Source organism: Podarcis pityusensis (assembly GCF_964106645.2).
Source record: "Podarcis pityusensis genome assembly, chromosome: 14".
Classification (NCBI taxonomy): Eukaryota; Metazoa; Chordata; class Lepidosauria; order Squamata; family Lacertidae; genus Podarcis; species Podarcis pityusensis.
In genome coordinates this window covers 43,782,704-43,798,879 of record NC_138039.1, presented here as the reverse complement: position 1 = coordinate 43,798,879, position 16,176 = coordinate 43,782,704, and the positions used below count along the sequence as shown (strand labels likewise).

Below are 16,176 nucleotides of genomic sequence, written 5' to 3'. Positions count from 1 at the left end.
TGCTCCTCCCTCTAGTCCTGCTGCTGCCACACTGCTGTGAACTAAGCCATGATTTGGCTAATGTTATGTCCCAAACTGAATTCATGGGTTTTCTTGCTCTAGACCAGGGGTTGTCAACCTGGTCCCTACCGCCCACTAGTGGGCGTTTCAGGATTCTAGGTAGGCAGTAGGCGAGTAGGGGGTTCTATTGCACAAGCTGAATCCTCCTTCCATTGAGCACTGGTGGGCAGCAAGGAAATTTTACCATCAAGTAAGATGCATTAGTGGGCAGTAGGTATAAAAAGGTTGACTACCCCTGCTCTAGACAAACCATGAGCTGTAGTCAACCTAGAGAAGATGTCAGATGTTAATTCACTTCCCACTTTTAAGAGAGCTAATGTGTCACCCTGGTATGCAATAATAATGAGATATTTCGAGGATTCTGCAAAGTTTTGAAATCTGGTAGCAACCGAGAGCCTACAAGCTAAAGTTCTTCACTTCATAACATAGAAGCCCTGCAACTTACTGCCAAAGCCGATGAGTAGAAACTGAGGATATTTTGTCGGAATTCTTTCAAGGCTTTTTTAAAAACAACATCCACCAGAGTATCCTTTTGGCAGTCCTCACTATCAAGATCATTCATCTGTGAAACAACAAAATAAAGTTAAACCATATCATTAAATTTCAATAGCTAATGAGCAAAAGAACCTGAGAGGTGGAGGGAATGATAAGGTTAATTCCACCATGCTCTGGTGTGAGCTACCGTATTTACATGAATTGAATGTGCTATCAAATCTAATGCGCACCTGAATTTTCAAAACCTTTAAACAAAAAAATTATTTGCTGGTGAATGTAAATGCGCCATCAAATCTAATGTGCACCCTAATTTTCGCGACGTAATTTGGCCAAAAAAGTGTGCATTACTTTCGAGTAAATATGGTAATTACAACTTGGGACACAGCTGAAATGGAGCTAAACTTGTTCTCACTAGGGGCAAGGAGTAGACTTAGCCCCATGCCAAACGTGGACTTTGAGAGCATTTCTTAACTTTCTTGCATATAAAGTGAATGCCTGCACACCTCTGAAGATTAAGAAATGCACTTGGAGATGCTATTATTATGAGGAGAGGTACCTGCCCGCCAGCTCCACAACACTGGTGGTCCCTGTCCCACTGACAAGAGGTCATGCAACAATGCACAAGAAGTGTGTTTCTGTACCATGAGGAAACAGAGTGCACCTGCATCCTCACTGCAATATCAGAGGTCAAAAGGGAACGAAATGGCGTCGTGCCGGGGTTTAAATCATCCCGGCCATGCCCCCGAGCCTCCTGATTGGGTGCTCAGTGCTGTGACATGGCCAGGACACCTCGTTGTGACACGGGACGTTGCCCCACCCACACTGAGGTGGGAGGAAGTGTGTCCGGGAGACCAGAGCACAACATGCCCCTGCTGTGAGGCGGAAGCGACCTGTCATAGAATAGTAAGATACCCACAATTAAAAGACCATCTTATAAGCAATTCTACTTATTTATAACTTAAGAGCTCTGCTTGATCCAGCTATCAGATCAATCTAGTCTAGCTTCTTGTTGCCCACAAAGTCCAGACAGATGCTTCCATGAAAAGCACAAAACAGGGCTACAGGCAATAAATGCATTCCACCCAGCTTTGGTGGCCTAATTGGAATTCAGTTGCCTTCATAATACAGTGGTAACTCAGGTTACATACGCTTCAGGTTACATATGCTTCAGGTTACAGACTCTGCTAACCCAGAAATAGTGCTTCAGGTTAAGAACTTTGCTTCAGGATGAGAACAGAAATCGTGCTCCGGCGGCACGGCGGCGGCAGGAGGCCCCATTAGCTAATGTGGTGCTTCAGGTTAAGAACAGTTTCAGGTTAAGAACGGACCTCCGGAACGAATTGAGTACTTAACCCGAGGTACCACTGTAATGGCTAATGGCCGTGCCAAAACTACCCTTTGTAATTTTTCTCTATAAAAGATATGAGATGCAGGACTCTTGGGCTGTCCATTTTTAAAGTTCAGTTACCTTTTTCAAGAGGAACTCATCCATGCTTTTCAAGTCACTGACACTGGTTATGATCTGAAGGGCGTCATTCTGCCACTGCGCAGGTTCCATTGTCACATTGCTGATTTTCAGGCTGCGCTTTCGCTTCACCTTGGGAGACGGCTCTTTGTTCTCCTTACATTCCCTTCGATAGATGCCAGACAACTCAGGACTCCTTGGGGGAGTCAGTTCTAAAAAGGGCAAAGTAATGCATGTCACATCAAGCAGCAGGGTGTTCCAGCTCAGACATCTATTGCATCAAGGCTCCAGTTCAAAGGTTCTTTATTCCTCTGGAACCTTGACGTGTGCGCAAGGAGCTGCTGCATGCCCAAAGGATTCCCAACCCACTGCATTGTCAGGATTATTCTAGGAAATCTAAGGCAAATTATGGGCAAATACTGACTACAGCTGCCAAGAGGTAACTTTGTACAGTGTGCTTGCAACCATTGGGAAAGTTCCTCCTCACTACTTGGCAAGACAAGAGAGACAACTAGCTTACAGAGTGGTACATTATGATTTGGCAAAGGGTTGTCTGCAGTCACCCTGTATCAAGCACATATGTCAGAATCCCTCCCCCCGTAAACAGTATGGAACAGGGGTCAGCAACCTTTTTCAGATGTGGGCTGGGCCACCGTCCCTCAGACCATGTGGTGGGCCAGACTATATTTTGGAGGGGAAAAATGAACGAATTCCTATGCCCCACAAATAACCCAGAGATTGTCACCCTGTATCAAGCACTTATGTCAGATCCCCCCCCCCCCCCGTAAACAGTATAGATCAAAACTGGTATGAAATCCCTCACTGCTTATCTTTTCCTTTGTGTCTCATATGTAACCGCTCACTACCTGAAATCTGCATAAAAATGCAATAGTGCCATTTCTCTTACCTTCTTCATGCTGTAGACCTGAAATAATCTCTCTTCCTGGTGCATCTTGATCAGAATGCAACTCCAACAGCTCTGACTGGGTAGCAAGCTTCTCCCTGTGTGTTTTCTTGTCAACTTGTCTCCCTTTCCCCCAAAATCTCATCTTGGCTCTTTGAGGCCTGCTAAAAGGCAAAGGAAAAGAGAAATTGCTTCAAGTCAGGCTGCCAGTTTTATTCCGTACGTTCTTGTTGCAATGTAAATATCCCTTCCTAAACATTTTCTAACTGTCACTTGGAAAATAGGAGGAAAGAAATGACAGTATGAATATTCAACCCCATTAATTCAATTCCACATTGTATCACACTCAGCTTCATACAAAGGCTTCATCAGTTCAGCTTTCAAATATGGGATTTGTTTGACAGCACCCCATGTTAAACAAACAAACAAAGAACCCTTTCAGAAATACATTTTTAAAATGTGGTTAACTGCATTATTCTCATCTCAATTACATGCTTCTGAACTGGCCCTAAGTTAAGTCATTAGCTCTCAGGAAGATTTGCCAAGCAACCAAGTCAACTAATGCTACAGTGCTTAAATAGCACATTATAGAATGCTGCCTGCTACTAGAGATTTATATAGAATTTAGTCATATGTATCCTCCAACAAGGTCAGGTTGTTTTAATTGCCAGTCTGGAATTAAAAACAACCTTTGTAGTACAGCTAAGGTGCTCAAAGTGCGATGCAGGTCTCTCTACAGAGAAAGAGAGGATCGCTTCCTGCCCCACCCATCATATTTTGTGCATCTTTTGGTGGGACCAAAAGATGGTCTTGCCTTTCCCATCAAATTCCAGCCAATCACTATCAAGCATTATAACCAGAGTTGGCAATACAGATTCTTCCCATTCTTCCAAAGGTGAAGGCTATAAGAATAGATTTGGCAGTCAATTAACTTTTGCTTTAGCTGAGAGCAGCTTCAGACATTGCAAGTAAGAGTGTTAATGACTTGCAATCTTTCCCTTCTTTCTTTACTTGTGTGAAATGTCTGAAATAGTCACTCATACTGTTTCTCCTCAGAGGTTTCTTATGAGTTTTAAGAAACTTTGCAAGGCAGTGTTAGTTTACACTGTTCATTTTTCTATGTTGCTGTATCATTGCTGCACTTAATCTCCTGTATCACCAGAGACTCTAAAGTCTTTGCCATGCCATGAACATACTTTCCTTTGATCATAACTGCTTCCTTAACCCTTAGAAACAAACAGACCAGCTCCCTGTGAAAAGCCTCCTTTACGAAATAACTCCTCATATACAGAAAATACATTAGTTGTGAAAACAAGGTGTTACAAAAATTATTGAAGACAATGCTTCTGGTCATTCAGATTCACCTTAAATAACAGCAGATTGGTTTTAATGAACAATTTCTCCTGGGTTAACTGTTTGAACTAAATCCTGTGACATCCTACATGCCACAGGATCTCTTATGCTGAGCATTCCAATGACAGCACTATTCCATGCAGATGCATTTCTCATCATCTCATGAGAGCTAACTCCGCAAATGGAATCATACAGTCAAATATGTTATCTGCACCAATTCCTCCCTCCAAAATGTATAATCTTTTATGCAAACGAGAAAGCAAAATATATAGCTTTTTGAAATTTGTCCACACATACAGGAAATAAAATGCAGATATGGAGGAAAAAGAAAATTAGACGCAATTAACTCAGGATCTCCCCCTTTCTTTTGGCTAGACATTTTATACCTTCCATCTGCAGCTGCAGTCTTCTGTGCAGCTGCCAGTTTTCCAATCTCTCCTTGGGACATTGTTTTGTGAAGCGTTGTTTGGCCTTCATTTGAAGAGAAGCGCTGTAGCAGCTGCAACAATTAGAAGCACAATAAATACTTCAGAACCCACAAGGTCGCTGGATATTGTAAGGATACACAATCATCTTACAACGGTGTAGATATTTAAGCTGCTGCAGAGAATACAACTCACTATGAAAAATATACTTGGAGGAAAAATGGTTTGCCTTGACTTCTGCTTGGTTGCCAAAGAACCAGCTATATAAGGAAAACATCTACAGGTCCCTTGTTACAGAGGGAAGGAATCAGTCGCCTGCCACTATTGGCTCAGAAAGTCAATAGCAGAGAAAACAGCAAGGAGCTCCATGTTTATTTTCTGTCTGATGTATTTTCGGAAGCTGTCAGATGGTGCCTGTGGACTCCAGTTATACTTCCGAAAATGCTTCACACCCTCTTTATAAGATGTGATTATGGATTACGGTAGAGAGGTTTGCTATAGCAACTTTTCCAGGCACAGCAAGGTTGGGGGGAGGCGGTGTCTAGCAGTTTACTGGAAATTCAGATATGAGAAATGAACACAAAGCAGTTTATTGGAAATGATTTTTCCCCCTGATGAGATTGAGTGTAGGGCTAGATAAGCGAAAGGAAGGGAGAAGAGTTGGAGTCCTCACTACAGTCAAAATCAGTGGGCTGTGAATTTTCAGTTTCAACAGATTGAAGCAATAGTAACATTGCTAAAGAACAACAATAAAATAATGCCCCACTCTCCCTTTTCTGGACTTAATAGTGGACTCAGGCCAGGTGAGACCTGCAGGCAGAAGTTCACTGTTCATAGCTCTTGAATAGATACATGTATGAATCAGCAACAAGACATAGCTAGCCAGAGTGTCCTCCTAGAGTTGCTATATGCGCTGCCTTGTCCCTTGAACTTAACTTGGTTTAGTAAGATGATACAGGAACAAGACTTGTGCTTGTGCCTGAGAAAAGACTGGCTGGAGCAGACCAAAGATCTATCTGGCCCAACATCCTGTTTGCCATTGCGGCCAATGAGATGCCTCTGGGAAGACCAGAAGTAGGATGCGAGAGCAAAAGCCCTCTCCTGTTGTTGTTCCCCATGGCCCTCACGATGAGTAGGCACTACAAGTCTTATCCTCCATTAATTTGTCCGATTCCCTTTTAAAGTCAGCTAAGCTGGTGGCCGTCACCACGTCATGTGCTGGCAAAATCAAGAGATTTTTGTGCGAAGTAATATTTTTTCCCTGTAAGTCCCAGATTTCTCACCATTCAGCTTCACTGGATGATCCTGGGGTCTAGTATTACAAGGGGGAAATACATCACTATCGTCTTCCTCCACACATAATTTTGCATACCACTAGCATACTTTTCTCACTCACATTTTAAAAAGAAAGTAAAGATCCCCAAATATGATAACCTTTCCATATAGAGAAATTGCCCGCAACCTTTTGAGTTTTTCTACACCTTTTCCAGTTCTAAAATATCATCTTTGAACTGTGGTAACCAGAACTGTACACAGTAGTCCAAGTGTGATCACTTGTGAAAAGCCAGAAAGTTTTCAGTCAACTACAGTTTCCCACTGCATTTGAAACAAGGAACTATAGTTACCCAATTCAGAAAAGCCAGCATCTTTAACTACTTATTGAAGTCGTTTTTTGCCAGAAGTACAGTATAACACCAGGAATTATCCTACTGATGCTCAAACTGTCAAGCAAGAGAGCAGTTGTGTTGCCTAGCGACCACTCAGAATGCTTTGATTCTTCAATCTAGAGCTCTTATTGGCTGTGTGGTTGTGAAGGAGTTTTTCCCTTGTATAGTTGCTCTGGACCAGGCCTGAACTCTATTTCTAAAATATTATATAATGTACTGTAGATATAATATTATACACTGCTTTTGTTCCATTTACCCTCAGTAAAACAGTAGAATTTCACTTTTCAACTAAAGAGCACATGCCATGGGATAAAAAGACAAACTGCAAGACCTAGTGAGCATTAAGCACTTCCAATGCTGCTATATGTATTTCTCTGGCTGCTGCTCTACATACTCGTGTGCATTCTGCTTTATGTGCTTGGCAAAAAAGATGGATTATAGTTGTTGTTGTTTTAAAAAATAAATAAATTAAAAGGGGAGTGGAAAGGAGATGGGTGTCTGGGGAAAATGATTTGCACAATTCAACCCCCTACTGAACCCAATATGCTTTGACTATACATAATTTTGGCTTTGGGTGCGATTTCCAGTATGTAACCCCCTGCAAGTTGTGTATTTACTGTAAAGGTAAAGGTAAAGGTAAAGGTAAAGGGACCCCTGACCATTAGGTCCAGTAGTGACTGACTCTGGGGTTGCGGCGCTCATCTCGCTTTATTGGCTGAGGGAGCCGACGTACAGCTTCCGGGTCATGTGGCCAGCATGACTAAGCCGCTTCTGGAGAACCAGAGCAGCGCACGGAAACACCGTTTACCTTCCCACCAGAGCTGTACCTATTTATCTACTTGCACTTTGACGTGCTTTCGAACTGCTAGGTTGGCAAGAGCAGGGACCGAGCAACAGGAGCTCACCCCATCGCAGGGATTCGAACCGCCGACCTTCTGATCAGCAAGTCCTAGGCTCTGTGGTTTAACCCACAGTGCCACCCTGGTCCCATTGTGCATTTAGTGTACCAGTTTCTTTTCTCTCTTGATTCCATCTGCTTTCTTTCAGTCAGTCTGCTAACAGTTTTAGGATCCTGGCTTGTTCCAAACCTAGCAACCAGAGTTTCCCAAGGGATCTGGTCTGTCAAGTCACAAGAGTCATGACATTGCCCTCATGCAAAAAGGGGTTCATTGGGGCTTCTATGTGTAGAAGGCAGAACAGGAAAATTGTTTGTTTCCCCCCTTCTTGCTAGACAGGGGCCAAAGGGATTTGGGTACTTAGCTGTGCCTGATGCAACACCTTTACCATGAGCAAAGAAGATGCTGGATCAGCGTAAACATTTGTAAGCTGAAACAAAACCTAGCAAGCACCTCCTGGCCAGTGTGGTGTAGTGGTTAAGAGCGGTAGTCTTGTAATCTGGGGAACTGGGTTCAATTCCCCACTCCTCCACATGCAGCTGCTGGGTGACCTTGGGCCAGTCACACTTCTCTGAAGTCTCTCATCCCCACTCACCTCACAGAGTGTTTGTTGTGGGGGAGGAAGGGAAAGGAGAATGTTAGCCGCTTTGAGACTCCTTTGGGTAGTGATAAAGCGGGATATCAAATCCAAACTCCTCCTTTTTCTCTTCTTAAACATTAACACATCCTTATTGTGAATTTGCTTTGGTAGACAAGCTCATCATACTTTACTGCAAGTGTGGGGAACCTTTGGCCCTCCTGATGATGCTGAATTACAACTACAGTCATCCCCAGCCAGCATGGCCAATGGCAGTGGTGATGGGAGCAACATCTGGAGAGTCAAAGATTCCACACACCTGCTTTATCGGATGGACTATGAATGACTATAAAGGACTTCAGTCAGTTAGGTTTTACATTTCAAAGCTAATTCAATACTCTCAAGTGGGAAAAAATTAATAACGACTCTAAAAGAACGCTCCAGAAATTTAAAGAAAAATTTAAACTTGTTTAAAAGAAGTTCAACCACTTATATGTAAAACTGTTCTTTCCTTTGGAGAAGAACCAGTGTTTGGTGATAAAATCACTACTTGGCACACAGGTTTAATCTCTGGCATCTCCAGTTAAAACTTTCATGCAGGTGGTGATGGGAGAAGAGACCCTTATCTTGAGATTCTGGAGAACCTCTTATTAGCCAGGGCTATAAGGCCGATTCCAACTTACTATATTCCACATACACTTGCCAAAATATCCAAGCTTATTTCCTGCTTAAATTCTGAATAACTGTATTCATTTCTCGGTTATTCATATACACTAACAAGGGGAAATCGCAAAGGAGAAGAATATATGAGGAAATACGAGGATATACGATAGCCATCTTCAAATATCTCAAGGGCTGTGACTTGGAAGATGAAGCAAGCTTGCTTTCTCCTGCTCTGGAGCGTAGGACTCTAACCAATGGCTTTTGTAACAATGAGATTCTGACTAAACATTAATAAGAACTTTCTGACAGTAAGAGCTGTTTAACACTGAAACAGTCTCCCTTGGGAGGCTGTGGAGGTTTTTAAGCAGTGGTTTGATGGCCCTCTGTCATAGATGTTTGAGCTGAGATTCCTGCCTATCAGGGCGTTGGTCTAGATGACCCTTGGGTCCCTTCCAACTCTACAATTCTATGAAATCCAAAGTGATAATCATGGAGAAGTATGTATGGGTTTATAAAAGCCTCTTGAAGTGTGTGGCTGGAATGCAACCTATTGTGCAAAAGTAAGAGTCATATCTTTTGCTCTGCTCACTTTTGGCCTTTGGTCCTGCCCACCACTGGCATTGTGACCCCAGAAGGTTGTCCATGAGGGAATGTGGTCCCCGGATTGAACAATGCTCCCTACCAGTGGTGTAAAAGTACAATCTACCCAGCTTTGCTATAGCAACCGAACAGGAGAAAACACCATGACTGTAATGCAGTGGAAGATAAAAGGACCATATAGCTTCACTATATCTGTAACTAAGAATGGCTTCACTATAGATATTATTGCTTTGCTGACATCTTTGGAAAAATAGGCTAGTGAAATGTGACCAATCTCCATACTTTGTGAGAAGATGAACTGCAGCCTCTGCTTGCACCTCCAACTGCAGCCAACAGAGAGATTTGGAAGGATAAAATGTTAATCTCCCAACTTCTCTATGTACTGAAATTTATTCAGAAGCTTCAGAACTATAAATCACAATAAACTATGTACACCACGTAGAGATGAATATATTGTTGAAATAAATAAAATAAAAGATTTAAAAAGAACCTGTAGTCGTGCCTGTCAGCATAAATACCCAACGCAGCATGCGACTAGAAAAGTTTCCTGCTACATAAAAAAATGTTTCTTTGTCCTAAACTTGAGATTGATGTCCCAACCACACAAGTAAATTATTTTAAAAAAGGATGTCATTTCTGGTGCAGAACTCATAAAAACTATAAAATGAGACTTTGTGCTGTTCAATGCAGAGAACCATTAATTTCATTTTTTAAAAAACAAGTTTCTACTTATATTCATGTATATGTTGCTGTGCGACATTTATCACTGTCCAGGAACAGATGTTCAATTCTTTTGTGCAGTGGTGGATCATGATCTGCCTTGCCATGGCCAGTAAGCCAAGCTAGTCAGCAATAGAAGTATTGTCACTTAATCAGATTTTATAAATCAATGCTATGCTGGTATTTGTATTCTATTTGCATTGTAAATGTATTTCACAAAAAATAAATGGTATTGGGGAAAGGAGGTGGACGTTGGTGGTTGGTTATTCTGTTAGCTGATTCTTTGCCTGAGAACATGGGAGTGTGGTGACTTCAAGCAGACACTGTCTGGAGGAGTTTGTGAGGACAGGCAAGCTAAGGATTAATAACTTATGTGTTGCTATAAAGGAGTTTTGAAAACAAAAAGGACTAAACCCTCTCTTAGGCTCAAGGCAGAGAAACACATTGTATTCATTAATATATATACAGTCGTACCTTGGAAGTCGAATTCCGAAACATTCGAAAACCAAATCGCGGCTTCAGATTGCCTGCAGGAAGCTCCTGCAGCCAATCAGAAGCCACAGAAGCCCTGTCGGACGTTCGGGTTTCAAAAGAATGTTCATAAACTGGAACAATCACTTCCAGGTTTGCGGCATTCAGGAGCCAAAACGTCAGAGTTCCAGGGCATTCAGGATCCAAGGTACGACTGTATATGAATAATACTTGTTCGACTGTTGCCAACCTGTCAAGTAAAGATATATCTTCAAGTCTTGTGTAAGGCGCTTATTTTATCACAAATAGCTAACACGCTATGCCTAAGATTGCTTTAATGCACTCAAAAGCCTGTGACTAATGTACAACACTAGAAAAACATTGACTTTCAGGGCTTTTGTTCACTAACAACCAACTGGTGCAGAGGCGATAACCTACTTTCTTTCTTTCATGAAATCAATCAACTCTGCATATAGTCAGACTGCCTGACTTGCCTGCTTCTTTCACTGGAAGCTCAAGCTTACATGCTTGTGAATATATGCCAGTGTCCTTTCCTATATCCACTGCTGTACTGAAGGTTGCTTTATTATTACTTGAGATTAAAACTGTTACCATAAAGCACCAATGCTGCAGCAAGCAAAGGCTCTAGCAGCTCAGCCAGCTGCTTGTGGCTGGAAAGCCAGACAGGATGTTTGTGACTGTTGCCATGGGAACAAAGGGGCAGTCCATTCTGTACTGAGCACCGGATGTTAGCTCAGCGTGTCATATGACCCGTACTGGATGTACTTGGGAGGAGTTTCTTCTTGCTGTTGTTGAGTGCAGACATGATTCTCTGTACTGATGTAAGAGGCAGAAATAAATGATGTAAATAGTTTTCTGTCTGCTTCTTTCCCCTCCCTGGGGACACCAAAGGGGAGAGAGGAAGAACGGTGTGTTCCTCTCAGACATCTGAGAAGAATCGCCGGACCTCGCCTGCTTATCAGCAGAGTGGAGACGCGGGGAGGTCGACAGGGATATCTGCCGGTGCCTACGCTGTGGCACATTCCTCTGACCCAGGCAGAATTCCAACAAAAACGCAGCCTCTGCAAAGGGCAGCCATTAACATCTGAATACTAATGAACCACTTCCACCCTCCGAAGTTAGCAAACCGGCACATCACGGCTCTGCTTTACGCAGACGATGCGGTAATACTATCCAGAACCCCTATAGGGCTTAGAAGAGCTGCCTATTGTGAGACGGAATGCCTCAAAATAAATTATCAGAAGACCAAAATTCTTGCTTTTGGGAAAAAACCAAATCTCAGAAACTGGAAACTTCAAGGCCAAAATATAGAACAAGTCTCGAACTACAAATATTTAGGAATGGCGGTCCAGGCATCAGTATCCGACAAAATTCATATTAACTCAAATGGGTGTGCTGGAGAAAGATCTGCAAATGCTATCCTTAAATTTTTTAGAACTCAAGGGGTTTTTAATGTCCCTGCGGCACTAAAATTATATAAAGCCAAAACGTTGGAACAGCTCCTTTACGGATCCTTTCTGGGCCCACCTTCCTCCTCGTTCATTCCCCTTGAAAGAGTGCAATCCAAACTCCTCAGACCCCTTCTACAAGTTCCCAGATGTGTTTCAAATGCATGGGTCAGACTAGAAACAGGGATGATGAAAGTCGAAGCTCATATTAGTCTAACATCAATATATAAGTGGCTAACTTTGAAACTGCTCCCCCCGAGGAATAGCCCCATTGATTCTGAGCGACCAGTTTCAGTCTGGCTGGCAGACAGCAGTTCTAAACACTCTTCAGAAACTGGGCTTTGCTCCCCAAACCCTCATAACTATGGGCCTGGGCCAAGCTAGATCCGTGGTCAGGCAAAGAATCATGGACACTGAGAGACAACAGGACTGTACAAGGGTCCCCGATTATAAAATCATAGAAAACGAGAGATACGTAGCCGCTCCAGCAACATATCTCTATTTCCTCGCATCCAGAAATGCAAGAAGGGCTTTCACTCTTGCTAGAAGCTCGGTCTTGCCCTCACGGGTTCTGGAAGGCTCCTATGGAAGAGTCCCGTACACACAGAGACTTTGCGCCTGCCCATTAGGGGAGATAGGAAGCCCCAAACATATATGAGAAACCATTGACCCTTTGCTGAAGACACTCGCCGATCTTCCAGACAAGTCTAAACTTAATTCTCTCCTCTTAGGCAAGGTCACAAGACGACCTGGCTGGTAGCCAGATTCTGCACCTAGATTTGTAGGCACAGATCATCCTCTTGAATAAAATAGCTTACTAGGGAAAAGCTGAAGTCGCCCTTTGGGGCGCCTTAGGATCAATTTTTATGGTAGCCCAAATCTCAGTTGTACGGATGTACGTATATATTTAAATTTTAACTCACGAGCTACTGCTGCAATCTGCTCAAATTGTATATTTTATCTTTATGAACGCTGTCATTATTGTGTTATGCGAGCTGATCTTTGACCGCAATAAATTATTATTATTACTATTATTACTAATGAACCACAGGAAAATTGAAAATTGATCAAACACCGAATATACCCTACTCTAGCCAGATTAGAAAGAGAAACTGGCCCCAATGGTCAAAAACTACCAACTTTAGGAAAGCAGGAACCTAAGTACAGTGAAACTAAATATATGTTGGGAATATTCACACATCCAGCTTTAAATGCCTATGCAGTATGCTTATACACATGGATATGGCATACCTATGCACATGTTTATACAGTTTTTATATATAACAACGGGAATGTAATTCAGCAGAAGCTAAAAAGCAGAGCTTGATGGTGCAAGCAGCTGCCCCAAAGTAGGTGTGCCAAACTACCAGTGAGAAAGCTTGTGAAGCCCCAAGGGCAGCGTAGGAAGAAAGAGAATATCAAATGAGATAAGAGTTTAGGACTACTTGCATGCAAATGAAATCTGTTAAACTATGGCAGCGGAATCAGAGGAGCATTTTGAAAAGTGGCATGAATGGGACTCCTTCCGAGGATGGAACTCTCTAAGCAAACAGTAAGCCCAGCACCCTTCGCACCTTAGCAGTGATTCCCAGTGTGAAAAGCTTTACTGATAGTCAACTAGTGATTTGTAACAAGGTGAACCTCCAAGAACATAGCACATTTCCTGTATGCACAAAGGAGAAAGCTTAAAGCTACTTTACTACCCTCTCACTGGGCTCTTCATAACAATCTGTGTAAAAACCACAAGAACTGAATCAATGAAGATGCTAACCAGATGCTCTGGTAGCAATGTAACACAACTATATCCCCAAAGTTTTCAAAATAAGTTCTCTTGAGAAGCCCCTATGCTATGGCTTTGAGTACTTAAAAGCACTCATTGCCTTGAAGGCTAGTTAATGAATATGAACTTCAGGGAATTAGGAAATGGCTGTTCCATATAAACAGTTCTACCGCCACTTTTAGAGGGACACTTTGCCTTATTCATTTCCAGTTTCCCTGAGGAACAGGCATGGTCATTTATTGTACTCTAAATCTGGAAGGCAGACCACTTCTCAGTAATATTTGTCTATTTTATTTGATAGTCCATTGTCCGTTCAAAGTATTTCTGTTTAACAGTGTTTTTAGTAAATTAATTTCATTCAGTCTTGGTCACTTGCTCTGCATTTTAGAATTTTACCATTTTATGAGGTTTTAATGATTTCATTTGTACAGAAACATGATATTTATGAGTGGGCAGATTATGAATAAGATAAAATAAATGTGTCAGGGATGTAAAGCAGATTGTGCTCCAACCAGAAGGGTGCCTCCAAGAGCAATCTGTTTTTCCTTCAAAGATAGGCATGAATGGCAGTCAAGAATGCCACTGGTGTGGGGGCTAATCATGTTCCCTGCACCTGGTGATGCAACCATTACTCTTCAATAATGTACTTGCCAAAAAAATAAAATAAAAGAATGTACACCAGCCCCTTCACCTGCAAATCTCCATAACTGGGCCATTGCAAGTCAGGATGAAGTGTTGGAAACTTACAGAGAGAAACAACAATAGTCTAACTCAATATGGCTGCCCCATATTTCAGACCATCCCAAAAACTTGATGTAATCTGTGCTCTTTTTGACACCTGATTAAAACATTTTTGTTTATCTGGACATGTAGAAGCTGAGATTAAAGCACATGTCTTTTTAGCCTACTGTTTGAATCAAATCTTCTGAATTACCCCTCTATTCTTGTCCATGGCAGGTCGCTCAATCATCGCTGTGTCCTTTCTTTTAGCAGATCAAGATGATCAGGTGACAGCAAAAACTGCAAGGTTTTTAGTGGGGGCAATTAGAATAAGATCTATTATTTGATTATTGATGTAAACCTCCAAAATGTATTTTATATAGTTAAGGTTTTACCTCTCAGTACATTTTATTTTATTGCTATGGCTAGTAGCTGATGCAAATAAAGATTCTTCTCATTCTGATTCTTCTGAATGTTTTTAAGTATCTGTTTTTAACTATTAAAGGATAATTTTTATGTTTAATTTTTATTTTTTGTAAACTGCTTAGAGGTTTTATTGCAACCAAGCAGTATATAAATACTGTTAAGTAAAGAGAAAAAATGAAACATGCTTGTGATTATGTTCTCGGAGGTTACAGGCTACTACAAGAAGGGAGAAAGAGCAGTGGAAGGTGTCAGTACAGCTACTGGTTAGCCAAGAGATGCTCCCACACGGCTGTGTGTTGGATCAATTACCATTTCAGAGTCACTGTGACAGGGCTGCCCAAGTCTGGCTGCACAGCCGGGCTCAGGGTGAGGAGGTTGGTCAAGGGAGAGAAGGAATTCAAAACTGTCATCATAATCCTCTTCCTCCGTATCCCCCTCCCAATCAGCAAAAGCACCTCTAGTCAAGAAATCAGAGCGTGTCCGTGCCATGCGGGCTTTCTTTTTATGGGCTGGTCTGGCAACCTGCTTGATACCAAACGATAAAACAAATAACATGAAAATGCTTTAAACAAACAAACGAAAAGGACAACAGGTGATTCTGCTGCTGTTTGAAGTCAAACGAAGGGGAACATGCAACCATAAGGATTAAAATAAAAAGCTAATTTCCAAATGCAAGGGTTTTTTTGGGGGGGAGTTAACAAGTTGGTAGTAAGCAACAAAAATGGACAGCACAAATAAAATGTATTGTAATGGAAGCCAATAAAAATAATGGGGGGGGGGACGGGGACAGAAACAGAAAGCACAATTGCTTTTGACACAGCTTATGTGAAGGGTCTATTCAGGGCAGGACTTGGACTCAGTTCTCACTGAGATGGTAATCCAGTGGCTGGGCTGGATTTCAGACTGCAGGTGGGCACTTAAGATGATTGAATGCTCCTCTTTAAAAAATATTCCCTCCATATAGAAAGCTAAATATTGGGGAGAATGGTCTTTGCCTAGCTTAGTTCCTTGAACATGCTAATTTTCTATGTGTACAGATTTGTTATTTTGAAGGACCATTCATACATGTGAATTCCCACCTGTAGCCTGAAGTAGTACAGTCCACAAACACCCTTACTACCTCAGTGAAAACCAAGCAAATGGTTTATCTTTGTATTGCTGTCTGTAGAGCACTCTTAAACCTTGCAATTGCTTCCCTACTGATAAAATCCTGCTCCACCCCTTTACTCTCATATTATTAGGTAGCCAACAGAATAAAAAAATTCTACCGAAGAAATAAAAGGTTGTTGCGTACCTCTCCCCTACTTTGTCCAGAAACCTTTAATGGTTTTTTATGTTCTTCTTTTGGAAGCAATGGACATGCTGAAGATTCTTTGCTGAAACTAGAAAACATAATTATTGCAGATTGACCCACAACAGGTCCGATACATACTCCAGGATGCATAGTTTGGGAAAGGCACCTTCAAGTCACATACATTGTTATAA

At 41.9% G+C, this 16,176-nt stretch overlaps 1 protein-coding gene across 8 annotated transcripts in view; it reads right to left on the bottom strand.

Annotated features, from left to right (window-relative positions):
- MYO9A (myosin IXA) overlaps positions 1 to 16,176 on the bottom strand; it is a 137,459-nt gene that overhangs the window by 19,398 nt on the left and 101,885 nt on the right. For 6 of the 8 annotated variants that reach the window (XM_080980217.1, XM_080980211.1, XM_080980210.1 and 3 more), the window contains 6 exons: positions 15,986 to 16,073; positions 15,001 to 15,216; positions 4,664 to 4,776; positions 2,928 to 3,088; positions 2,024 to 2,232; positions 506 to 622 (listed from right to left, as the gene is read on the bottom strand). In XM_080980217.1, the coding sequence (XP_080836343.1) occupies positions 506 to 622; positions 2,024 to 2,232; positions 2,928 to 3,088; positions 4,664 to 4,776; positions 15,001 to 15,216; positions 15,986 to 16,073 (904 nt within the window). The remainder of the gene's footprint in view (positions 1 to 505; positions 623 to 2,023; positions 2,233 to 2,927; positions 3,089 to 4,663; positions 4,777 to 15,000; positions 15,217 to 15,985; positions 16,074 to 16,176) is intronic. The other 2 variants (XM_080980212.1, XM_080980216.1) reach the window with 2 other exon arrangements.